Source organism: Sminthopsis crassicaudata, chromosome 3, assembly GCF_048593235.1.
Source record: "Sminthopsis crassicaudata isolate SCR6 chromosome 3, ASM4859323v1, whole genome shotgun sequence".
NCBI lineage: Eukaryota > Metazoa > Chordata > Mammalia > Dasyuromorphia > Dasyuridae > Sminthopsis > Sminthopsis crassicaudata.
Genome location: NC_133619.1, coordinates 463,643,336 through 463,669,953, shown reverse-complemented (window position 1 = coordinate 463,669,953; position 26,618 = coordinate 463,643,336). Strand labels below are relative to the sequence as shown.

Below are 26,618 nucleotides of genomic sequence, written 5' to 3'. Positions count from 1 at the left end.
GCAAATCACAGTTCCTGCCCAAAATTTTTCATAATTGATAGTCTCATTTTGATCTTTAGTGCTTACTGAATTACGGACATTCTTTACTCTCTCCTTCAAGAACATAATCTTATAATATAACTATGACCCTTTTTTCCCCCTCAACATTAACCCACATTTTCTAACAAAGCTTTGTCATAGTACATTGCTGTGTTTTCATTTATTTGATTTACTGACGTTATACATGCCATGTACAAATTTAAAGCCATTAAATTTATATTATTAAAAAGTCATTCTGTATAGCCAAAGTTTTGGACAAGATATTATGCTTGCTGGCACTAGTTTTGTGGGTTTTTATAAATATGAATTGTGAAATTTCTTATAAATAAAACAAAACAATTATTTTGTTATAATTTTAATCAAAAACATAATTTAATAATAAAATATTTCTGGAAACTACTAGGATTATTTTAGAATGGAAGTTCAGTTTTCCATCAATATTGTTTACACTGTTAATATTTGGATTTTTCTTTTTAAGGCATAAAAGTAAGTTAAAATATTTGATATTTTGACTTTGGGAGAAGAAACTTCTCATTTAATGCTAATGATACTATAGTATGATGCTACACCAAAATATTTATAGCAGCAATTTGCATTTGTTTCTGTGTGTATCTAGTGGGTAGTAAAGAAATGGAAACAAAGTAGAAGTCCTTTGTTTGTGATTTGTCTAAATGTATTGAAATACATTCCCTCATGAATCACTGCTTTGCCATTGTGGAGAGGCTTGTATAGTTCAATGAAACTAGAGACTATGATGTGCAGGGTTACCCAATATAGGCACTTTGGACACATAATAAAGAAGACTTCTAACAAAAGATGAACCACTAGATAAGAAACTAATAAAACATTCAACTATCTTTGTAAAGAAACCCCCATGGACAAATTATAGAAATAAGAGTGGAAGGTGGATCTCCTTGGGTTATACATGTTGGAAAGTTGGAAGTTGTCCAGTACACTACTATAGAAGAACAGAGAACAACCACACATAGTTCCAGAAGTAAAGAAGTGGATGGGTTAAAACCAAAAGGAAGCTTAACTGCAGGTTATGGTAATGAAAGCAAAGTCGAATGCAGATCAATATTGCAAAGAAATATATGTAATTTCTATGAAACATTATCAACTGGATGTGGTCAAATAAAAGATAAAAAGATTAAAGATTGATATCTTGCATATCAGGGAGCTTAAGTAGAAGGGGAGATTTTTATTCATGTGATTATTACATATACTACAATGGGAAAGAATCACTTAGAAGATGTGGAATAATCCTGACAGTCACCAAAAGGATGGGAAAAAAAAAAAAAAACAGGACTGGGGTATAATCCCAAATATGACAGAATGATATCTGTTGAATCCAAGACACTGTGTAACTTCATGTTAATGAAATTCTGTCCTCCAATTACTGATTCTGGAAGAGGCCAAAGTTACTCAGTTCTTTGAAGATTCACAACATCTAGAAAAGCAGAAAAAAAAGAAAAAAAGTAAAAGAAGCTATCACATTTATAATAGAGGATTGAAATGCTAAAACAGGACATCAAAATATAATAGAAATAACAGATTTTGGAGTACACAATAAAGCAAAGAATAGCCTAATACAGTTTTATCAAGATAATTAAGTAGACAACAAGCACTCTTTTTCAATGACCCAAAAGGTGATTCAACACATTGAAATTAGTAGATGATCAATGTCAAAATTAGATTGATTATATACCTTGCTGCCAAATGAAGAGAAACTCTATAAGGTAAATTACAACAAGTCCCAGAGCTGAATGGCCAAAATCATGAAATTTGTATTGCAAAACTTGGAGTTAAATTGAAGAATGTAGGGAAAACCATCAGGCCATATAGACATGACTTAAATAACATCCCTTATGAATATAAAATGGAAGTGATGAACAGATTTCAGGTATTAGATCTCACGGAGTGCCTAAGAACTTTGGGCAAAAGTTTATAATATTGTTTAGGAGGCATCAGAAGCAGCAACAACAAACACTCCAAAGGGGGGGGAGGAAAAAAAAAAGAAAAATTACTCTCATAAGCCTTTATAAATTTCTAGGAAAGAAGGAAAGCAAAAAGTAAATGAGAAAGTAAAATGTGTGCTCAACTGTTAGATTCTTACTAAGTGCTAAGTCAGTACTTAACAATTCTCTAGTTCACATCTTTAGTTCATACCTTTAAAAGGAGTTCTGAAAAGGAGTTTACACAACCTTTAAAAGGAGCAAGGTCATTGGTTGAAGGAGTTCCCACAAGCCCCTGGGAGTACTCACAAGCCCATTCTCTGGGAGGATAAAAAGAGGCAACATTGAGTCTGAAGAACAGTCTGGATTGGGGAAGGACAAGAGCTGAAGGAGATTCAGAGCTAGGATTCAAGAAGAAAAAGAAGAGGCTGGTTGGAGGCTCCAGAAGCCTCTCAAGAAACCTGCACACAGAGAAAAGGATTCTCAGAGAAAAGAAACCTCCTCCCAGAGAAGGATTAAAATTGAGAGACGATAGGACATTACACTCAAGTTAATGAAAAATTTTTCAGAGCATCAAAGAGAGATGAGTTTCCTTAAATGAATATTATTAAAAAAATCTGAAAACACACACACACACACACACACAACTACAGAATTGGAAAAACCAGAGATTTCAAGGGAATTCAATATATCAAGGGAATATTTTGTGCACATATGGCCATGAAAAAAGAAAAATATATAGGCACTTAACAGAAGTGTAAGAAATTAAGAGGTGTGGCATGAATAAATAGAAGAACTATATAAGAACTTACATCATCAATAAGCATAATAACAAGTTTACTGATTTAGAGCTGGGTGTCCTAGAGAATAAAAATGAGTGGATTTTAGAAAGCATTGCTAACAATAAGACTAATGAAAATGATGGAATTCCAGTTGAGAATTTAAAATACAAAAAGATGATGCTATTAAAGTGTTAGATACAATATACCAACTAATTTGGAAAAAAAACAGTAGTCACTGGATTGGAAAAGGTCAATCTGCACCAGTCTTAAAGAAGATAAATACCAAAAAGCATTCAAATTACTGAGAATTGTACTAATTTCATATTGTTATGCTTAAGATTCTTCATGCTAGGCTTCAGCAATTTGTGAACCAAGAATTATCACAAGAATAGACTTGTTTTCAGAAAGGAAGAGACACTAGAAACCAAATTGCCAACATTCTCTGAATTAGAAGCTAGCAGCCTTTAAAAAGAAATCTAGCTTATTCTTTATTAACTACAATAAATCCTTTGACTGTGTGTATCACCAAATGTGACTAAGTCGGTGTTTAACTTGTATTGAGAGTACATCATGTAAAATGTGAGGCTGCATGAATCAAAAACTGGAAATTGGATGGCTGGAAGAAATATCAACAGTCTCACATAGGAAGATGATACCACTTTTATGGCAGAAAATGAAAGATTAAGAAATCTCTTTATGAGGGTGAAAGAGGAGATTGTAAAAGCTGGAAGTAGTTTCATATTTTATATTTTGGGGCTCCAGATTACTTCACATGGCAACTGAAGCAAGGAAATTAAAAGACACTTGCTCCTTGGAAGGAAAGCAACAGCAAATCTGGATAATATAAAAAGCAGAGGCATCACTTTGCTGGCAAAAGTCTGCATAGTTAAAGTCATGATTTTTCTAGTAGTGAATTGTACTCTAAGGAAAACTGGGCACTTTAGGACCAAAGCTTCAAAATTGTGGTACTGAATAACAGTCACCTGGACAGCAAAGAAATCAAATCAGTAAATACTTAAAGAAATTAATTCAGAATATTCACTTAAATACTTTTACTAATGAAAAGACTATACTCATTGGGGAAAAAAAAAAGCTTTGTATTTGGTAAAGACTGAAATCTAAAGGAAAAAGGGATGGCAGAGGGTGAAATGCATAGTGTCATGAAAGAAAATATCACAAGTTTTAATAGCCTTCAGGAGATAATGAAGGAAAGAAACATCTAGTGAACTATGGTCCCTGATCTAACAAATAGTCTGACATCATGAGCAACAGAACAACAATAACAAATTGAAGTACATGCATGTAATGGAATAAGTGTGCTTTTGGATAAATATGAATTCCCAGGAAACATAAGAAAACATATAAATTCATGAAAAGTAAAGTAAGCAGAACTAGGAAAAGAATATACAGAGTGACTAAATCAATATTAATAGAAATGTGAGTGAAAATAATTGAAATGGCATTTTTTATGCCTAGGTCATGAACACATTTTTGACCTTATCTTGGTGAACAGTGTTAAGTGTGGGTCAATCCCTAGTTTCTGCAATACTAATTTCCAATTTTCCCAGAAGTTTTTGTCAAACAGTGAGATCTTATCCCAAAAGTTGGGGATTTTAGGTTTGTCAAAGACTAGATTATTAAAGTTATTGACTTTGTACTTTGAACCTAACCTATTCCACTGATTACCTAGTTTATTTCTTAGCCAATACCAAATGGTTTTGGTAACAACTACTTTACAATATAATTTTAGATCTGGTACAGCTAGGCCACCTTCATTTGATTTTTTTTTTCATTAATTCCCTTGAAATTCTGGATCTTTTTTTTCCATATGAACTTTGTTGTCACTTTTTCTAGGTCATTATAATAGTTTTTTGGGAGTCTGATTGGTATAGTGCTAAATAAATAGATTAGTTTAGGTAGTATTGTCACCCTTATTATATTTGCTCGCCCTATCAAGGAAAATTTAATCTTTTTCCAATGGGTTATATCTGACTTTATTTGAGTGGGAAGTGTTTTGTAGTTTTGCTCATATAGTTTCTGATTTTCCCTCGGCAGATATATTCCAAATATTTTATACTATCAGTAGTTATTTTAAATGAATTTCTCTTTGAAAGTCTAACTGTTGGATTGCTTAGTGATATATAAGAAGGCTAATGACTTCTGTGGGTTTATTTTGTATCCTGAAACTCTGCTAAAGCTTTGGATTATTTTTTATATCTTTTTATTAGAATCTCTGGGTTTCTCTAAGTATAGCATCATATCATCAGCAAAGAGTAATAATTTGGTTTCCTCATTACCTACTATAATTACTTTAATCTCTTTCAAACTTTCATCGCCAAAGCTAGCATTTCTTTTTTTTTTTTTTAATAAAAATAGCTTTTTATTTTTCAAAATATGTGTAAAGAAAGTTTTAAATATTCAACCTTGCAAAATTTTATGTTCCAATTTTTTTCTGTTTTTTTTTTTCTTTTTTTTAAATAACTTTTATTTACAAGATATATGCATGGGTAATTTTTCAGCATTGATGGTTGCAATACCTTTTGTTCCAATTTTTCCCCTCCTTCCCCCCACCCATTCCCACAGATGGCAGGTTGACCAATACATGTTAAATATGTTAAAGCATAAGTTAAATACAATATATGTATATATACCCATACAGTTATTTTGCTGTACAAAAAGAATCGGACTTTGAAATAGTGTACAATTAGCCTGTGAAGGAAATCAAAAATGTAGGTGGATGAAAATAGAAGGATTAGAAATTCTACATATGTTTCATAGTCATCTCCCAAAGTTATTTCACTGGGTGTAGAAAAATTCATTACTTCTCTAATGGATCTGAATTGGTTCATCTCATTGTTGAAGAGAGCCATGTCCATAAGAATTGATCATTATATAGTATTGTTGTTGAAGTATATAATGATTTTTTCGTCCTGCTCATGTCACTCAGCATCAGTTCATGGAAGTCTCTCCAGGCCTTTCTGAAATCATTATATTGGTCATTTCTTACAGAACAATAATATTCCATAATATTCACATACCTCAATTTATTCAACCTTTCTCCAATTAATGGGCATCCACTCAGTTTCCAGTTTCTGGCCAATACAAAGAGGGCTGCCACAAACATTCTTGCACACACAGGTCCCTTTCCCTTCTTTAAAATCTCTTTGGGATATGGGCCCAGTAGTGACACTGCTGGGTCAAAGGATATGCACAGTTTGATAACTTTTTGAGAACAGTTTGAAATCGCTCTCTAGAACGGCTTCACAATTGTATTCACAATTCCACCAACAATTTATGAGTGTTCCACATCCTTTCCAACATTCCTCATTATCTTTCTCTGTCATTCTAGGCAATCTGACAGGTGTGTAGTGGTATCTCAGAGTTCTCTTAATTTAAATTTCTCTGATTAATAATGACTTGAAGCATCTTTTCATATGGCTAAATAGTTTGAATTTCTTTGTCTGAGAATTGTCTATTCACATCCTTTGACCATTTATCAATTGGAGAATGGCTTGATTTCCTTATAAATTAGAGTCAATTACCTATATATTTTGGAAATTAGGCCTTTATCAGAACTTTTGACTGTAAAAAATATTTTGCCAATTTATTGCTTACCTTTTAATCTTGTCTGAATTAATTTTGTTTATAAAAAAAACTTTCAAATTGATATAATCAGATTTTTTTTTATTTTGTGATCAATAATGATCACTAGTTCTTCTTTGGTCATAAATTCCTTCCTCTTCTATAAGTTGGAGAGGTAAACTATCCTATGTTTTCATGAACCCATTTTGACCTTATCTTGTAAGATGTTACAAAGCTAGCATTTCTAATACAATATTAAATAGTAAGGGTGATTGTTGGCAAACTGTTTCACTCCTGATCTTACTGGGAAAGGTTCCAGTTTATCTCCATTACATACAAAACTTACTGATGGTTTTAAATAGATGCTACTGATTATTTTAAGGAAAAGTCCAGTTATTCCTATACTCTCAAGTGTTTTTAGTAGGAATGGATGTTGGATTTTATCAAATGTTTTTGTTTTTTTCTGCAACTATTGAGATGATCATATTGTTTTTGTTAATTTGGTTATTGATATAGTCAATTATTCTAATTCTTTTCCTAATATTAAACCAGCCCTGCATTCCTGGTATAAAATCCTACTTGATCATAGTGTATTATCCTGGGGGGGTGATTTTCTGTAGTCTTTTTGCTAATATCTTATTTAAGATTTTAGCATCAATATTCATTAAGGAGATGCTGTATAGTTTCCTTTCTCTGTTTTCAACCTACCTGGTTTATGTATCAGTATCATGCCTGTATCATAAAAGGAATTTGGTAGAACTCCTTCAATCCCTATTTTTTCAAATAATTTATATACCATTGGGGCTAATTGTTCTTTAAATGTTTGGTAGAATTCACATGTAAATCCATTTGGTCCTGGGGATTTTTTCTTGGGGAGTTGATTAATAGCTTGTTCTATTTCTTTTTTCTTTCTTTTTTTTTTTTTTAATGGGACTGTTTAACCAATTTACTTCTTCCTCTGTTAATCTGGGCAAGCTATATTTTTCAAGATATTTTTTTCCATTTCATTTAAGTTGTAAAATTTATTGGCATAAAGCTGGGTAAAGTAACTCATTATTATTGCTCTAATGTCCTCTTTATTGATGGAAAATTCTCCCTTTTCATTTTTAAGACTGTCAATTTGAATTTCCTCTTTCCTTTTTCTAATTAGATTTACCAAAGGTTTATCTATTGTATTGTTTTTTTTCATAAAACCAACTCTTAGTTTTTTTATTTATTAATTCAATAGTTTTTTTTCCACTTTCAATATTATTAATTTCTCATTTTAATTTTAGAATTTCAAGTTTAGTATTTGATTGGGAATTTTTAATTTGTTCTTTTTTTAGCTTTTTAAGTTGCATGCAAAATTCATTGATTTTCTCTTTCTCTATTTTATTCAAGTAATCCTCTAAAGATGTAAAATTTCCCATTATTACTGCTTTGGTTGCATTCCCACAAATTTTGGTATGATGTCTCATCATTGTCATTATCTTGAGTGAAATTATTAATTGTGTCTATAATTTGCTGTTTCACCCAATCATTCTTTAAGATGAAATTATTTAGTTTCCAATTACTTTTTGATCTATTTACCCCTAATTTTTTGTTCAATGTAGTTTTTGCTACATTGTCATCTGAACAGAAAGCATTTACTATTTCTGCCTTCTTGCATTTAAATGTGAGGTATTTATTCCCTAATATATGGGCAATTTTTTTATAAGTTCCATGAACTGTTGAGAAGAAAGTATACTCCTTTCTGTCTCCATTTGACTTTCTCCAAAGATCTATCATACCTAATTTTCTAATATTCTATTTACCTTTTTACCTTTTTTTCTAATTTGTGTTGTGGTTTGATTTATCTAATTTTGAGAGTGCAAGGTAGACATCTTCCACTCTTATACTTTTGCTGGCTCTTTCTTCTTTCAACTCTCTTAACTTCTCTTTTAAGAAGTGCATATATGTTTAATATTGACCTTGCTTCATTGTCTATGCTATCTTTTAGCAGGATATAGTTTCCTTCCTTGTTTCTTTTAGTTAGACCAATTTTTGCTTTTGCTTGATCTGAGATAAGGATGGCTACCCCTGCTTTTTTGACTTCCCCTGAAGCATAATGATTCTACTCCACACTTTTACCTTTACTCAGTATGTATCTCCCTGCTTTAAATGAGTTTCCAGTAAACAACATATTGTAGGGTTTTATGACTTTTGATTCAGTCTTTTATCTGCCTCTGCTTTTTGTGAGATTTCATCCAATTCACCTGTATGGTTAAAATGATTAACTCTGTATTTTCTGCTGAGTGATTATTCCCAAATTATGCTTTTCTATTTCTTGCTTCTCCTTCCCCCCCTTTCCCAGTATTAAACTTGTTGGCACCACTTGCATCAGACAGCTCTCTCTCCTTAGGATCCTTCCCACCCCCCTTTATCGCCTTTCTTGTATCCTTCTCTTATTATTATTTTCCTTTTCCCTTTTCCTCTCCCATTTTTTAATGAGGTGAGAGAAGTTTATCTGTAAAACAAATATGTCAATTATTTTCTCTTTGAGTAAACTCTGATGAGAGTAAGATTCACACAATATTTTTCCCCGTCTCTAAATTCCCTCAGATATGAGAGGTTTCCTTTGCCTCTTCATGTAGTAATCCTAACATCTCCCCCTTTCTTTTGATTTAGATGTTAGGATTACTAGGTGAGAACTCAGGTTGTCTGGACAGTGACAAGGTGAGAATTCAGGTTGTCTGGACAATTACAAGGTGAGAACTCAGGTTGACTTGACAGTTCTCTGGCTCAGACTTGTAAAGGGAGTTTACACCTTAGGAATCCTAGAAGGAGCAAGCTCATTGGTTGAAGTGGTTCTTCCCAGAAGCCCTTGCATTATCCCATGCCCATTCTCTGGGAGGATAAAAGAGGCAACAGTGGACCTGGAGAGCAGTCTGCCTGGGGAAGGACAAGGGCTGGACGACAGCACTTCAGGAAGAGAAGAAGTCTCTGCATTACATCAGGCCTGACGGGGCTCTCTACAGGAAGGGAAGTCACTTCTCTGGACAAGAGTTAACGGCAACTGCCTGGAGACAACGGTTCCCTACAGGAAGAAGAATCTGTCTGAGAGATTTGAGTAGACACAGCAGATCTCTTCCCAGAGAGTGATCTGGCAGCTTCTGGGAAGAACCACTTCAGCCAATGAGCTTGCTCCTTCTATCAAGTCAACCTGAGTTCTCACCTTGTAATTGTCCAGACAACCTGAATTCTCACCTTGTCACTGTCCAGACAACCTGAGTTTTCACCTAGTAATCCTAACAGGATGTAGTTTCCCTCTTATTATCTCACCTTTTCCTTTTTTCTGACACTATCCCCTTTCCATTTCTACTTCCCTTTTTTATGTTATATTAGTAAAATTAAATTATACATGTACCTCTTTATTTATATCCATAATAGAAATTCAGTTCTCAAGAGTTCCTTTTACCTTTTTCTGCTTCTCTTGAGTCCTGTGGTTAAAGATCAAATATTTTGTTTACATCTTTTTTTTTCCTTAGAAACAAATGGAATTTATTTGTTTCATTAAATGTCTATCTTCTTCCATAGAAGAAAATGCTCAGCTTATCTAGGTAGTTTATTTTTGGCTGCATTCCAAGTTCTTTTTCCTTTCAGAATATCAAATTCCAGGCCCTTCCATCCTTTAATGTAGAAGCAGCCAGATCTTGAGTGATGCTTATTGTGGCACCTCTGTATTTGAATTGGTTTTTCTGGATGCTTGTAGTATTTTTTTTTCCTTAGTCTGATTATTCTGTAATTTAGTGGCAATATTCCTTGGAGTTTTGTTTTTTTTTTTTTTTTTACTTCTTTTTGTATATGTCCAATTGAGTTTTTAAATGAGTTGTTTTGCTCTATGGATTTTTTTCCCATTTCACTATTTTTTTTAACTGAGTTATTTTCTTTTTTCAATTCACAAATCCTACTTTCCTGGAAATTCTTTATATTTTCCAATTCACAAATCCTACTTTCCTAGGAGTTCTTTATTTTCCAATTCATATTTCAGGAAGTTGTTAGTCTCTTACATAGCTTCTTTTTCCTTTCCCTCTTTTTCTTCAAGGTCTCTTTTAAGATTTTGTATAGTTTCTTCTAGGAGAGCCTTGTGTGATGGGGACCAGGTTACATATCCCTTTGGGATTTTGTCTGGAGACTGCCTGTTATTAGTTTCCTCATGGTTGAAAACCTGCTCTCCTTCTGTATAGAAGCACTCTATCATCCTTTTGATATTTTTACTCATTTTTGAAGCCCTTAAGATCTGCCTTCAGGGCGAGGAGATTCCCAGCTTCCTCTGTAGAGCAGGGATAGGTATATGGACAGTAGGTGTCCTGCAAACGGGTTCCAAAGAGCAGCATAATTGTGGCAGTACTCTGGGAAAAGTTTTTCAGCAGAAGTGACTGAGGTCTGGGTATCCACCCACAGGGCACCAGAAGTGTCTCTGCCCAGGGGACCACAGTTATGATGAAGAAGTTCTATTGCCCCAGGCCGAGCCCCACCCTTTGCAGATCAGATACTGCCCTAGTCTGCACCCCCCCCCCCACTGTACAGATTTGTGACTGTCCTGGTATTGCAGAATATGGCTGTACAGCTGTGCTGGTTATGTGTGGATATTTTTTAGAGTTTTGTGTGGAAATAACCAGATCCTGTTAGGTTCTGATGTTTTTTAGAGTACCCTCTACCTTTGACTTTAATTACTCTACTAGTCTACTGCTTTGCAACCAAAATAGAGCAGTCATCCTATGATAGAATCCTCTCTGTAAATTTTCTAACCACTGAGGCCACCCGGCCTGGCTTTCTTAATATACTAGCCTCTGGTTCTAATCCTGCTTACTCTGGTCTGTTCCCTGCTCAGGACAAACCTTTTCTGGTGATCTTCCAGATTATCTTCAGCTGGTAAGTTGTTGCACTTCCAATCTTTGGGAATTTTATCAGTCAAGCACTAATTTTGAGGCTGAATTTAATAATTAGTAGTGAGGGTATGAGAGAGGCTCATAAAGTCACATTGCCTTCTCTGGCATTTTGGGTCTGCCCCTCTGATCTAATTTTTAAAAGTATTTTTTGTCATCTGTTTTGCTCATAAGCTTCATGTATTTTTTTTTTTTAACTTATTCTAAGTGACATGTTGAAAGTTAATTCTGAAAACTCTCTTTGGCTGGAGCCATATCAGTTTTTATGTATTACTATGTCTTATATATCATATAAAGCTAGCTGTTAATAGGGGTAGAAAGAACATTGAATCAAATAATGAAGTCTTGGGGGCAGCCAGGTGGCACAGTGGATAGATCACCAGCCTTGAATTCAGGAGAACGTGAGTTCAAATCTGGTTTCAGACTCTTAACACTTCCTAGCTGTGTGACCCTGGGCAAGTCACTTAACCCCAGCCTTAGGGGGGGAAAATTAATGAAGTCTTGATTAAAAGGACAAATTTCTGATTTGTTATCAGATATTCACATATACACAAACATATATCTCTGTGTGTGTGTGTGTGTGTGTGTGTGTGTGTTTGTATAGCAAAATGTAACTTCTAGTCTTCTAGACTTCTAGTTTTCAGGGACACTGAGAGTTGTAATGAGAGACAATTTCTGGGAGGAAATGACTGAATGGAAGAATATGGTAGAATTTCCAGAGGGTTAAATCAACCAGAATATAAATATCATAAGTAGCACTTGAATTAAGGCCTATCTGATTGCTAGGCTCACAGTCTATCTACTGCAACACACACACACACATTTCTTTACCAATAGTGATAATCATTCTTTTTAGAACACATTGCTATTTGTATTTTCTAAACTGATACTCAAAAATAATTACTTCAGTTCTTATTGTTATCTGCTCCTCAAGTGTTTTTTTTTTTTCCCTTAATGCCACATTTCAGGTGGCTAGCTTAAAGTGAATTAATGGTGTTTCATTATAATACTCATCCTTTATATACCTTTCATCCTGTATATATCACTCATCATTAATTTATCATCTGTCATTTCTCTGTCCATTCCTTTCTAATCCATTGATCACAAAAGATGATGCTTTGCTGATCTACTTTGAATTCATTCCTTTGCATGATGTCCAATGGTGGGCACTGCCAAAGATGGCAGAAACACTGTTTTAAAGTCAACTCATTAGATAATCATACTTGATAGTGAATTTGAGAAACTTTTACATTTATATCAATTTTTTTTTGCATTTTTAAATAATTATATTCTGTTTGAAGTAAGTTGTTTAATTGAAAGCTCTGGTTTAGACGCAAATGTTATCTCAACAGCATGGAATAATTGAAATAAATAAATATCAATATACATCTCCTATATGCAAGGAATTGTTTTAGGACTGGGGATAAAAACCCCTCCTTGAACACCATCACTCAGAAACCTCTCCTCCTTTGAAGTCCACTCAATAAAAATTTTCTATCCAATCCAAATTGCTATGGCTAATATATGTTGACTTTTAGGTTTCATCTTAAGGACTCCAAAATCTAGCTCATCATTAGTCACTTTGACTTAGGTCTTTCCACACTGGATTCTGATGAGTCTGGGGTGAGGCTGATGATTAGGCACAGGTATGTCTCATTTATTTATTTTTTATTTTTTAAAATAATTTTATAATTATAACTTTTTTGACCGTATATATGCATGGGTAATTATTTACAACATTATTCCTTGCATTCACTTCTGTTCTGAATTTTCCTCTCTTTCCTCCACCCCCTCCCCTAGATGGCAGGCAGTCCCATACATGTTAAATATGTTATAGTATATCCTAGATACAACATATGTGTGCAGGACCGAATTTCTTATTGCAAAGGAAGAATTGGATTCAGAAGGTAGTAATAACCTGGGAAGAAAAACAAAAATGCAAAAAGTTTACACTCAATTCCCAGTGTTCCTTCTCTGGGTATAGCTGACTCTGTCCATCACTGATCAATTGGAACTGAATTAGATCTTCTCTTTGTTGAAGATATCCACTTCCATCAGAATACATCTTCATACAGTATTGTTGTTGAAGTATATAATGATTTCCTAGTTCTGCTCATTTCACTCAGCATCAGTTCACGTAAATCTCTCCAAACCTCTCTGTATTCATTCTGCTGGTCATTTCTTACAGATCGATAATATTCCCTAATGTTCATATACCATAATTTACCCAACCATTTTCCAATTGATAGGCATCCATTCATTTTCCAGTTTCTAGCCACTACAAAAAGGGTTGCCACAAAAATTTTGGCATATACAGGTCCCTTTCCCTTCTTTAGTATTTCTTTGGGATATAAGCCCAGTAGTAGCACTGCTGGATTAATGGGTATGCACAGTTTTATGACTTTTTGGGTATAATTCCAGATTGCTCTCCAGAATGGTTGGATTCTTTCACAACTCCACCAACAATGCATCAATGTCCCAGTTTTCTCACAGCCCCTCTAACATTCATCATTATTTTTTTCCTGTCATCTTAGCCAATCTAACAGGTGTGTAGTGATATCTCAGAATTATCTTAATTTGCATTTCTCTGATCAATAGTGATTTGGAACACTTTCATATGAGTGGAAATAGTTTTAATTTCATTATATGAAAATTGTCTGTTCATATCCTTTGACTATTTATTAATTGGAGAAAGGCTTGATTTCTTAGAAATTAGAGTCAGTTCTATATATATTTTGGAAATGAGGCCTTTATTAGAACCTTTAACTGTAAAAATATTTTGTCAGCTTGTTACTTCCCTTCTAATCTTGTTTGCAATAGTTTTGTTTCTACTAAAGCTTTTTAATTTGATGTAATCAAAAAATTATATTTTATGAACAATGATTATCTCTAGTTCTCCTTTCGTCACAAATTCCTTCCTCCTCCACAAGTCTGAGAGGTAAACTATCCTATGTTCCTCTAATTTATGTACGATCTCGTTCTTTATGCCTCAATCATGGACCCCATTTGATCTTATCTTGGTATGTAGTGTTAAGTGTGGTCCATGCCTAATTTCTGCCATACAAATTTCCAGTTTTCCCAGCAGTTTTTGTCAAATAATGAATTCTTATCCCAAAAGTTGAAATCTCTGGGTTTGTCAAACACTAGATTGCTATAGTTGTTCACTATTTTGTCCTATGAACCTAACCTATTCCACTGATCAACTAGTCTTTTTCTTAGCCAATACCAAATGATTTTGGTGACTGCTGCTTTATAATATAGTTTTAGATCAGGTACAGCTAGGCAACCTTCATTTCATTTTTTTTTTCATTAATTCTCTTGAAATTCTCAACCTTTTATTCTTCCATATGAATTCTGCTGTTATTTTTTCTAGGTCACTAAAATAGTTTCTTGGGAGTCTGATTGGTATAGCACTAAATAAATACATTAGTTTAGGGACTATTGTCATCTTTATAATATTTGCTCGGCCTACCCAAGAGAACTTAATGTCTTTCCAACTGTTTAAATCTCACTTTATTTTTGTGGCAACTGTTTTGTATTTTTGCTCATATAATTCCTGACTTTCCTTTGGTACATAAATTCCCAAATATTTTATACTATCAACAGTTATTGTGAATGGAATTTCTCTTTGTATCTCTTGCTGTTGGGTTTTGTTGGTGATGTATAAAAATGCTAAGGATTTATGTGGATTTATTTTGTATCCTGCAACTTTGCTAAAGGTGTGGATGATTTCTGATAGCTTTTTATTGGAATCTCTGGGGTTCTCTAAGTATACCATCATATCATCTGCAAAGAGTGATAGTTTGGTTTCCTCATGACCTACTCTAATTCTTTTAATCTCTTTCTCAACTCTTATTGCCAAGGCTAGCATTTCTAATACAATATTGAATATTAATGGTTATGTTGGCAACCTTGTTTCACTCCTGATCTTACTGGGAAATGTTGCAGTTAATCCCCATTACATATGATTCTTACTGATGGTTTTAAATATATGCTCCTGACTATCTAAGGAACAGTCTATTTATTCCTTTACTCTCAAGTGTTTTTAGCAGGAATGGATGTTGGATTTTATCAAATGCTTTTTCTTCATCTATTGAGATGATCATATGTTTTTTGTTAATGTGATTAATATGGTCAATTATACTAATATTTCTCCTAATATTTAACCAGCCCTGCATTCCTGACATAAATCCTCCTTGATCATGATGTATTATCATGGGAATGATGTTCTGTAGTCTTTTTGCAATTATCTTATTTAAGATTTTAGCATCAATATTCATTAGGAGGTCTATAATTTTCTTCCTCTGTTTTCAGCCTACCTGGTTTACATATCAGTTCCATATCTGTGTCATAAAATGAATTTGGTAGGACTCCTTCATTTCCTATTTTTTCAAATAGTTTATATAACATTGGGGCTAATTGTTCTTTAAATGTTTGGTAGAATTCACATGTAAATCTATCTAGTACTGGGGATTTTTTTCTTAGGGAGTTGATTAATAGCTTCTTCTATTTCTTTTTCTGAAATGGGACTATTTAAGCAATTTACTTCCTCCTCTGTTAATCTGGGAAGCCTATATTTTTGATGGTTGACATCCATTTCACTTAGGTTATCAAATATATTGAAATAAAGTTGGGCAAAGTAACTCCTTATTATTGGTTTAATTTCCTCTTCATTGGTGGAAAGTTCTCCCTTTTCATTTTAAGACTAACAATTTGAATTTCCTCTTTCCTTTTTCTAATCAGATTTACCAAAGGTTTATCTATTTTATTGTTTTTTTTTTCATAAAACCAACTCAATTTTTTTATTAATTCAATAGTTGTTTTTTACTTTCATTATTATTAATTTCTTTTTTTAATTTTAGTATTTCAAGTTTAATATTTGGTTGGGGGTTTTAATTTGGTGTTTTTCTAGTTATTTAAGTTGCAAGCCCAATTCATTGATCCTCTCTTTCTCTTATTTTATTCAAGTAAACCTGTAAATATATAAAATTTCCCCTTGGCTGCATCCCACAAATTTTGGTATTATGTCTCATCATTGTCATTATCTTGAGTGAAATGTCTATAATTTGTTTCACCCAATCATTCTTTAAAATGAGATTATTTAATTTCCAATTACTTTTTGATCTATTTACTCCTAACTTTTTGTTGAATTACTTTTTTATTGCATCATTATCTGAAAAGCAAGTATTTACTATTTCTGCCATCCTGCATTTAATATTGAGGTCTGTATGTCAATTTATGTATAGGTTTCATGAATTGCTGAAAAGAAAGTATACTCTTTTCTATCACCATTCAGTTTTCTCCAAAGATCTATCATACCTAATTTTTCTAATAGTTTATTTACCCCCTTAATTTCTTTCTTATTTGTTTTGTGATTTCATTTATCTAATTCTGAGAGTGCAAGGTTAAGATCTGCCACTATTATAGTTTGTGGCCTGTTTCTTCTTGCAACTCTATTAACTTATCTTTTAGGAAGTTAAATGCTATACCACTTGGTGCATATATGTTTAGTTGATAATACTTCATTGTCTATGCTACCTATTAGCAGGATATAGTTTCCTTCCTTATCTCTTATAATTAGATCATATTTTGTTTTTGTTTGATCTGAGATCAGAATGGCTAGTACCACTTTTTACTTCACCTGAAGCATAATTGATTTTGCCCCAACCTTTTACCTTTACTCTTTATATATCTCCCTGTTTTAAATGTGTTTCCTGTAAACAATACATTGTAGGATTCTAACTTTTGATCCATTCTGCTTTCAGCCTCTGCTTTATGGGAGAGTTCATTCAATTCAAATTTACAATTAAAATTACTAATTCTGTATTTTCTGCCATCTTATTATCCTCAGATTATGCTTTTCTTTTTCTTGCCCCCCTTTTCCCAGTATTAAACTTATTAGCACCACTTGCATTATGCAGCTCTTCCTTTTTAGCATCCCTTCTTCTCCCCTTTGAATCCCTTCCCGTTTCATGTACCCTTCCCTTATTACTCTTCTCCTTTCTTTTTTTCCTCTCCCACTTTTTGATGGGATGAAAGATGTTTATTTTAAAAACAAATATGTCAATTATTTTCTCTTTGAGCCAACTCATGAGTGTAAGATTCACACAATGTTCCTCTCCCTCTCTAAATTCCCTCATATAGTGTATGTTTCCTTTGCCTATTCATGGAATGTAGTTTCCCTCTTTTTATCTCCTCTTTTCCCTTTTTCTGACACTATCCCCTTTCCATTTCTACTTCCCTTTATATGCTATATCAGTAAAATCAAATTTTACATGTACTCTTTATGTATATCCACAACAGAAATATAGTTGTCAAGAGTTATTTTTACCTTTTCCTGTTTCTCTAGAGTCTTATGGTTGGAGATCAAATTTTTTGTTTAGATCTGTTTTTTTCCTTTGAAAAAATGGAATTCATCTTTTTCATTAAATGTCTTTCTTTTTCCATGGAAGAAAATGCTTACCTTAGCTGGGTAGTTTGCTTAGCTTAGCTGGATAGTTTATTCTTGACTGCATTCCAAGTTCTTTTGCCTTTCAAAAAATCAGATTCCATATCCTTCAGTACTTTCGTGTGGAAGCATCTAGATCTTGAGTGATCTTTATTGTAGCACTTCGGTATTTGAATTTTTTTTAAATTTTTTGTTTTGTTTTGTTTTGTTTTGTTTTTTTCCTGGCTGCTTGTAATATTTTTTCCTTAGTTTGGTAGTTCTGAAATTTCTCCATAATATTACTTGGGGATTTTATTTTAGAGTCTTTTTCAGAAGGTGTTCGATTAATTCTTTCAATACCTATTTTACCTTCTGTTTCTATTATATCAAGGCGGTTCTCTTTGATGATTTCCTGTCAAATAGTATCTAGGCTCTTTTTTTCATCATAATTTTCAGGAAGTCAAATGATCTTCAAATTATCTCTCCTTGTTCTCTTTTCCAGGTCTGTTGTTTTTCCAAGTAGATATTTAACACTTTTTTTCTATTTTTTTTTTTTTTTTCATTTTTTTGGACTTGCTTGACTGATTCTTGATGTCTTAATAAATAATTCATTTCTATTTGTTCAGTTCTTATTTTTAATGAGTTATTTTCTTCATTAACTTTTTTTAACTTCTTTTTTGTATATGTCCAATTGAGTTTTTAAATGAGTTCTTTTGCTCTATGGAAAATTTTTTTTCCATTTCACTAATTGTTTTTTCTTTTACTGAGTTATTTTCTTTTTCCAATTCACAAATCCTATTTTGCTGGAAGTTCTTAATTTTTTCCAATTCATAAATCCTGATTTCCTGGGAGTTCTTTACCTTTTCCAATTCACATTTCAGGAGATTGTTACTTTCTTTCATAGCTTCTCTTTCCTTTCCCCATTTTTCTTCCAGTTTTCTTTTAAGATTTTTAATAGTTTCTCCTAGAAGAATTTCTTCTAGGAGAACCTTTTGTTTTGGGGACCAGGTTACATTCTCCTTTGGGGTACTGTCTAGAGAATATCTGCTATTAGTCTCCTCATGGTTTTGAAAACCTGCTCTCTTTCTACATAGAAGCTATCAGTCATCCTTTTGGTTTTTTTACTCTCTTTTTTTAAGCCTTTAGGGTCTGTCTTCAGGGCAAGGCTCTTCCTCTGCAGAGCCAGGATAGTTATATGAACAGTAGCTGTCCTGTCTATGGGCTCCAAAGAGCGCCAAGCTGGAGGTGTGCTTTGGGAAAAGCTCTACCCTGGAAATGACTCTGACTCAGGCCTGGGTATTGTGGGCTGAGCTGTGGAAGTTCCCTGTGAGGTGCCCTGCTGTAAGGATTAGCAACTGCCTTGGGGCTAGAGGCTGAGCAGTGAAAGTATCAGTGCCCCCCCCCCCACAAAGAACCCTCTTTGAGTATTAGCAGTTGCCCTATCCCTCATGTAACCCGGGAGTATCTCTGCCTGGGGAGCATAGTTGAGCTGGGGAAATTGCACTGCACCAGGCCAAGCCCCTGACTGTGCAGATTGGAGGCTGCCCTGGACTTTGCCCCCTGCTGTGCAGATTTGAAAGCCTCTGCTGCAGAATGCCACTACAGAGCTATGATAAGGCTTGCACTGAGTCATTTCCAGTTGTGGGTGGGCACAGCAAGATCCTGTTAGGCTCTGGTGTCCTTCAGAGTACCCTCTACCCTAGACTCTAATTTCTCTGCTTGTCCACTACACTACAACCAATACAAAGCAGTCAGGCTATGGCAGAGAGCTGTCTCTTAAACCTTCCAACCACAAGTGCCATTCCTGCTCTTGGTTCTATCTATCCCTGCCTGTGCTGGTCTGTGCCAGCTGCTCAGGACAAACATTTTCTGGTGATCTTGCATATTATCTTTGTCTGGTAAGTTGTACTTCCAATCTTCATGAATTTTACCAGTCAAGTGCTATTTTGGGTTCTGATTTTAAAAATTGGTAATAAGGGTATGAAAGGAGCTTAGAAAGTTCCGTGTGCCTTCTCCGCCATCTCGGCTCCACCTCTCAGAAAATTTTAAAGAGTAATAACAATATAGCATGAAAATAAATCATTAATGATTTAGCTATTTTGATTTAGTTATATTGAAGCCATAATCTTCAAAATGATATAGTACATTACAGTAATCTAAAAGAATTGTGAAAACATTATCATAAGAAAAGTTTTCCTCCAGAGAAAAATTGATGAATGTCATGTCAATGCATACTTTTCTTTATACTTTATTGTTCATGGTAATTTTGTTTTTGTTTTGGAAAGAAGTACTTTTTTCACAACATAGTTAATATGAAGATATGTGTTGTTTGTCTGAACATGTATAACTAATTTCAAATTGCTTGCTTTTTCAATATGTGGGAGGCAGCTGTGGGAGAGAATTTAGAAGTCAACATTTTTAAAAAATGAATTTCAAAAACAGCTTTAAAATGTAATGAAAAAAAGATATTAAAAATATATTTTAGGAAGCGGAGCCAAAATGTCTCAGATTTTCTGTGATCTCCTCTGACCTTCTCTCAAACCAAAATTAGGTTAAGCCTGTAAATTTGTTTTGAAGTCAAAGAATCCACACGCATTTGGAGTACAACACATTTCCAGAATAAGGTACCTTGGAAGAACTTCAGAACGGGTCTGTTTCGAACAGTCAGGAGACAGTCTGCTGAATCCAGACCACAACACAGGAAGACCAGGGCAAGGAACAGGGTGGGGAGTCAGAGCATTATAGCTTCCACACACCTGGGGATCTTCTGTGAGCCTGTTAGGCTATTCTGTCCTGATTGAAATAAGGTGATTTGGCAGATCTGCTACAAAAGGCAAATTGTATACCACTGAGCCCCAGGAGGAACACAAAATAAATATGAAAGAAGTTAAGGAGGTAAACAATGTTAGAAAAGTTAGGTATGATAGATCTTTGGAGAAAATTGAATGGAGACAGAACGGTGTTTACTTTATTCTCATTAGATAATGGAATCTATGCAAAAACTGACCATGCATTAAGGCATTAAAAACTCAAAATCAAATGCAAAAAGGCAGAAATTGTAAAAACATGCAATATTGTGATACAAAAAACCAAACAAACAAAAAAACTCACATGCAATATAAGGCCAGGGGAAAGTAGACCAAAATTTAATTGGAAATGAAATAATCTTATCTGAAAGTATGAATGGGTAAAACAAAAAATCATAATCACAATCAACAACTGTAACGTGCTCTCCTGGCAGTTACAATTACTAGTCTGTCCTAGACCCACCAGAGTACCTTTGACCACTGTCCTTTGCAGTGTGAATTCTACCTGGCTCGTCTCCTCTGAGGCCTTCAAAGGTCTCTGGCCACAATCTCTTGAATCTATAGCTTAATAACCGGTAGCGCACTCAAGAACAGCCACGTGTAATCTTAAAAGCTTTTATTATACATACTCACATAATGCCCTGGCTGATGCCCTAACTTGTTGGTTCCTGAGTGAACACCTGGTCAGAAGACCCAAAATCCTTACTTCTTTCGGCTACCCATCTTGGCTTGGCCACCCAGGCTAGGGAGCCAGGGTGAAGAGTGCCAGGTTAAAGAGAACGACTGCTGCCTGTAGTGGGCTTATAAAGGACCTGTGAGGTCACACACACAGCCAATCTGCGAGAGAGTCACCCATTACAAAGCTATCTCAATGTGGCCAAGATCCCACCCAAGGGCAGTCCTAATATCCACAGAATATAACCCTAGAGAACTTCTAAATTTAGTTCTCTATACCACTAATTTTCTAATTTTTGACAAAGATGCACTGGCTCTGGCAGACAAACCCACCAGAAGGGCAGTGTCCAGTGCGAGCAGCTCCACTGTCCTTAGATAATCGTCAGGTGATGTGAAGAGACCCAGAAAGTGGTGAATGGAAGGGACCAGATAGGCCCTTACAAACAACTTCATCCAATGGAATGTCAATAATGAGACAACAAGCCAAAATTTGTGGGATGCAGCTAAATTGGTTATTAGGGAAAATTTTACATCACTAAATGCTTACTTGTATAAAACAGAGAAAGAGAATGAACTGGACTTACAAGTAAAAAGAGCTAGAAAAATAACAAGTTTTAAAATCTTCAATTAAATACCAAATTTGAAATTTTGAAAATAAAAGGAGATATTATTGTAATTGGAAATGTAAAACTATTGAATTAATAAATAATACTAAAAGTTCATTTTATGAACAAAAACAAACAAAATAGAAAAACCTTATTTGATTTCATTATAAAAAGGAAAGAAGAATATCAAATTGTTAGTCTTAAAAATGGAAAGGGAAAACTTTCCACCAATGATTTGGAAATTAGAGCAACAATTAAAAGTTATTTTGCCCAACTATATGAACATAATGTGATAATCTAACTGAAATGCAGAAATAGCTACAAAAATATCAATTGCCAGAGGAAATAAATTATTTAAATAGTCCCATTTTAGAGAAAGAAATAGGACAAGTTATTAATTAACTCCCTAAGAAAATATTTCCAGGTAAAAATGGATTTACATGTCAATTCTCCTAGCCATTTAAAGAACAAATGGTCAAGAATTTCAAGGGAATTAATGAAAAATGCCAATTAAGGGGCCCTAGCTGTGCCAGTCTTAGAACAATATGATAAAGTAGCAGTCATCAAAACTATTTGGTATTGGCAAAGAAATAGAGGGTCAATCAGTGTAATAGATTAGGATCACAGAACAAAATAGTCAACAATTATAGCAATCTACTGTTTGACAAACCCAAAAATCCAAGCTTTTGGGATAATAAATTGCTCTTTGAGAAAATCTGCTATGAAAATTGGATACTATTATGGCAGAAACTAGGCATTTACCCATACATAATATCACATATCTTAGTATGTCATGATTTAGACATAAATATGGTATAAATTAATTAGAATTAGTTTACTTCTCATATCTATGAAGAATAAAGGAATTTGTGTTCAAAGAACTGAAACTCATAATTGAATACCAAATAGATAAACTTCATTGTATTAAGTTAAGAAGTTTTTGTACAAATAAAATTAATGTAGACAAGATTAGAAGGAAGCAAAAAATTTGGAAAACATTTTCACATTTATGGGTTCTAATAAAGGCTTCATTTCTAAAATATATAGAGAATTGACTCAGATTTATAAAAATTCTAGCCATTCTCCAACTGATAAATGATCAAAGATAGATAATTTTCAGTTAAAAAAATTAAAACCATTTCTAATGATATGAAAAAGTGCTCTAAATCACTATTGATCAAAGAAATGCAAATTAAGACAACTCTGAGGTACCACTATACACCTGTCAGATTGCCTAAGATGATAAGAAAAGAATGACAAATGTGGAGGTGATGTGGGAAACTGAGATACTGATCCATTGTTGGTGGAATTTTTAATGAATCCTACCATTTTGGAGAGCAATTTGGAAGTATGCTCAAAAAGTTATCAAACAATGCACACCCTTTGTTCCCACAGTGTTTCTATTGGGCCTATATCCCAAAGAGATCTTAAATGAAGGAAAGGGACTTACATGGGCATGTAACTGGCATGCCATGTTTGTGGTAGCCCTTTTCATAAGTGGCAAGAAACTGGAAACTGAGTGGATGCCCACCAGGATAATGGTTGAATAAGTTGTGGTATATGAATGTTATGGGATATTATTGTTCTATAATATACGATCAGCAGGATGATTCAAGGGAGCCCTGGAGAGACTTCCATGAACCAATGTAAATGAGCAGAACCAGGTGAAAATTTTTATATATATATATATATATATATATATATATATATATATATATATATATATATATATATATATATATATACATATATATCAATATTACTGGATCATCAATAATGATGAATCTCACGCTTTCCTACAATGAGATGATTGATACCAGTTCTAATGATCTTGTGATGAAGAGAGCCGTTTACACCCAGAGAGAGGATTGTGGGAACTTAATGTGGATCACAATATAACATTCTTACCTTTTTTGTTGTTGTTCACTTGCATTTTGTTTTCTTACTCATTTTCTTCCACTTTGATCTGAATTTTCTTCTGCAGCAAGACAATTGTATAAATATATTTACACATATTGGATTTAACATATATTTCAATATGTATAGCGTATGTCAGATTGATTGCCACCTAGAGATAGGGATCAGGGGAAGGAAGAGAAAATCTGAAACACAAGGCTATGCAAGGGTCAATGTTATCAAATTATCTGTGGATATGTTTTGAAAATAAAAACTTTATGAAAAAGAAAGAAAAAAAATCTTAAAAAAAAAAAAAAAAACAAACTCACTTCAAGCCCAGAATGGATATAATAACCAATTGAGAAATGTCAAAAACATTCTCATTAATCATTACAATATAGATGTCTACTTTAGTGACATTTATTAGAAATGATATTAAACATTTTAACTATTCCATTAAGCTAATAAGTTCCTGAGGAAAAATTTGAACTTTTTCTTGACTATACAGCCTGGAAAAATATACTATATAACGCTGTCTTTGAGTACATTAATTGCATTTTTCAAGAGGCTAAAATCATTTTTTTCCCCCTCATTGGCAGATGCAAGACAAAAGTCTATCCTGATGAACTTCCAAACACAAGTGTAGTCATAGTGTTTCATAATGAAGCCTGGAGCACACTACTTAGAACTGTTTACAGTGTAATCAATCGGTCTCCCCATAATCTACTCTCTGAAATCATCTTGGTAGATGATGCAAGTGAAAGAGGTATGCATTTTCAAAAATATTTTTGTGTTCTCACAGAAAAGCACTATAATCAATAGGTTTATTGTTAAGAAAATTGTTTCCAGTAATCTAACATCTTTGACTCATATTCCATTCTCTCCTCCCTATACAAATTTTCAATTACTAAAGCCTTCTACCCTAAGGTCACCTTTCACTTATTCTCTATATATTATTTGTACATAAATATTTGCAGCTCATCACACATATTTGATTTTGAACTCAAGTATGGAGATGATTTTTGCCTTTCGTTGTATCCTCAACACTTTTTTAGAGCATATTGAAAAGAGTTTTTTTTTTAATTATGTTTACATGATTATTTTTTACTACCCTATCTTAAAATATAAGCTTTAGGAAGTAATTAATTCCTTTCAAGACCACAGATCTTCTCACTCTGGAAAATACTGAACAATCAGGTGAGATTGCCAAATTAGTTCTTACATAACATAACCAAACAATTATTTGGTGTCCAACTGTATAATAGATACAATATTATAGATCCTTGATATGTCTATTCTCCCTACCACCTCAAAATAAAAAAAAAAGGATAAATGATTTTTCCTTACTCTATAATCCTCCTGACTATACCTAGTATAATGTCTTTTTACCCTGAAATCATTTTGAGGGCCCCAATTTAAGAATGCAATAATATATGAACAAGATTAGCGGAATATCCATTGTTAAAACATTCATTCTTCAAATACTCTTAAAAATAAATTAATATAACATGAGTCTGAAGCTCAAAGTGTTCTCCCACTAACTCCACCCTCTCCATTTTTTCTAATCATTTTCACCTGATTTCAGAATCCTTTCTAAAATGATGGATTTGTTTTTAGGCAATAAACTTTACAGTCCTCCATTATAGATTTTTTCAAAGTGTGCTATTTGAGAGAACATATATGAATATATGAATTCCTCCTATCAATCTTTTCCTCCTGTACTTTTTTTCTGCAATACACAAGGAACTAACTATAGAGGCAAAAATAAATTGTAATTATAGGAACTGGATTTGGTAATGTGTAATATCTTGGAGACCAATATTAAAATTGTAGTCAGAAGTCTTAATACCACCCTCTTTTAATCTTGACCTACCCAACTACCTGAAAGATATGGGTCTTAATAAAGGTCAAATGAGTTGTATATATAATTCTCTAAGTCCTTTATTCTACTCTCTTCAAGTCAACCTGAAGTTGCCCATAATTTATATCTTCAGTATCTACTTGAATTCAGAATCCTTATTGGTCATTGAATTAGTTTCCGCCCTTTGTGATAAATTTATCTTGAAATCTTACAGATTTTCTCAAAATGGCATTAGAGAATTATGTGAAAAATTTAGCAGTCCCAGTGAAAATTATTAGGATGGAACAGCGTTCTGGATTGATCCGTGCTCGTCTTCGAGGAGCAGCTGCTTCAAAGGGCCAAGTCATAACTTTTCTAGATGCACACTGTGAATGTACATTAGGCTGGTTGGAGCCATTGCTGGCAAGAATAAAGGAAAATAGGTAAGAGTCCATGTTTCATGAGTTCCTTTATTATGATTAATCATGTTAATACAAATCTGATGGAGGGTCTGTCAGAACTTGCATTTCAACCAAATCCATACTTTTATGTGACAGTAATATATGACCATAACAAATATATTCAAAAAAGTAGTATTTTCACCTATATGGCAAAAGTCCTTTTCTAATTCTAATGTGTCTTGTATAAAAGTTTAAACTAGTATAAATAACAAGCTTAAATATTTAAAATGTAATTTAATAAAGTTAATCAGGCTGTAAATAATAAGGTGCTATATGTAGAATATATGTGAACATATATATGTATATATATACATATATATATATATATATATGTAATGTATATGTAAGTGTCTATATTAAACTTGAAAACACATTATGTACACCAAATAATTCAGTTAAGGTAGAGTCAAAATACTGATTTGATAGGTTAAATATTAATATAGAAAGATGAAATAACTTGCTAAGTATATCATGGCTTGTTCATTTCAGAATAAGTACAAAACCAGAATTATTTGTACCCTTTATTTTCACTGGATTGTATTCTAATAAAATCTCAATGAAAAGAATCATTATAAAATGCAATACATTAATAAAAACAACACATATTATAGTGTTCATTTTTTTTCCTTTTTGGGTAGCAAA

The 26,618-nt window shown here is 33.4% G+C and overlaps 1 protein-coding gene across 3 annotated transcripts in view; it reads left to right on the top strand.

Annotated features, from left to right (window-relative positions):
• The window catches only part of GALNT13 (polypeptide N-acetylgalactosaminyltransferase 13), a 644,946-nt gene that overhangs the window by 272,202 nt on the left and 346,126 nt on the right, over positions 1–26,618 (top strand). For all 3 annotated transcript variants that reach the window (XM_074303430.1, XM_074303431.1, XM_074303428.1), the window contains exons 4-5: positions 24,275–24,441; positions 25,751–25,958. In XM_074303430.1, coding sequence (XP_074159531.1) covers positions 24,275–24,441; positions 25,751–25,958 — 375 coding nt within the window. The remainder of the gene's footprint in view (positions 1–24,274; positions 24,442–25,750; positions 25,959–26,618) is intronic.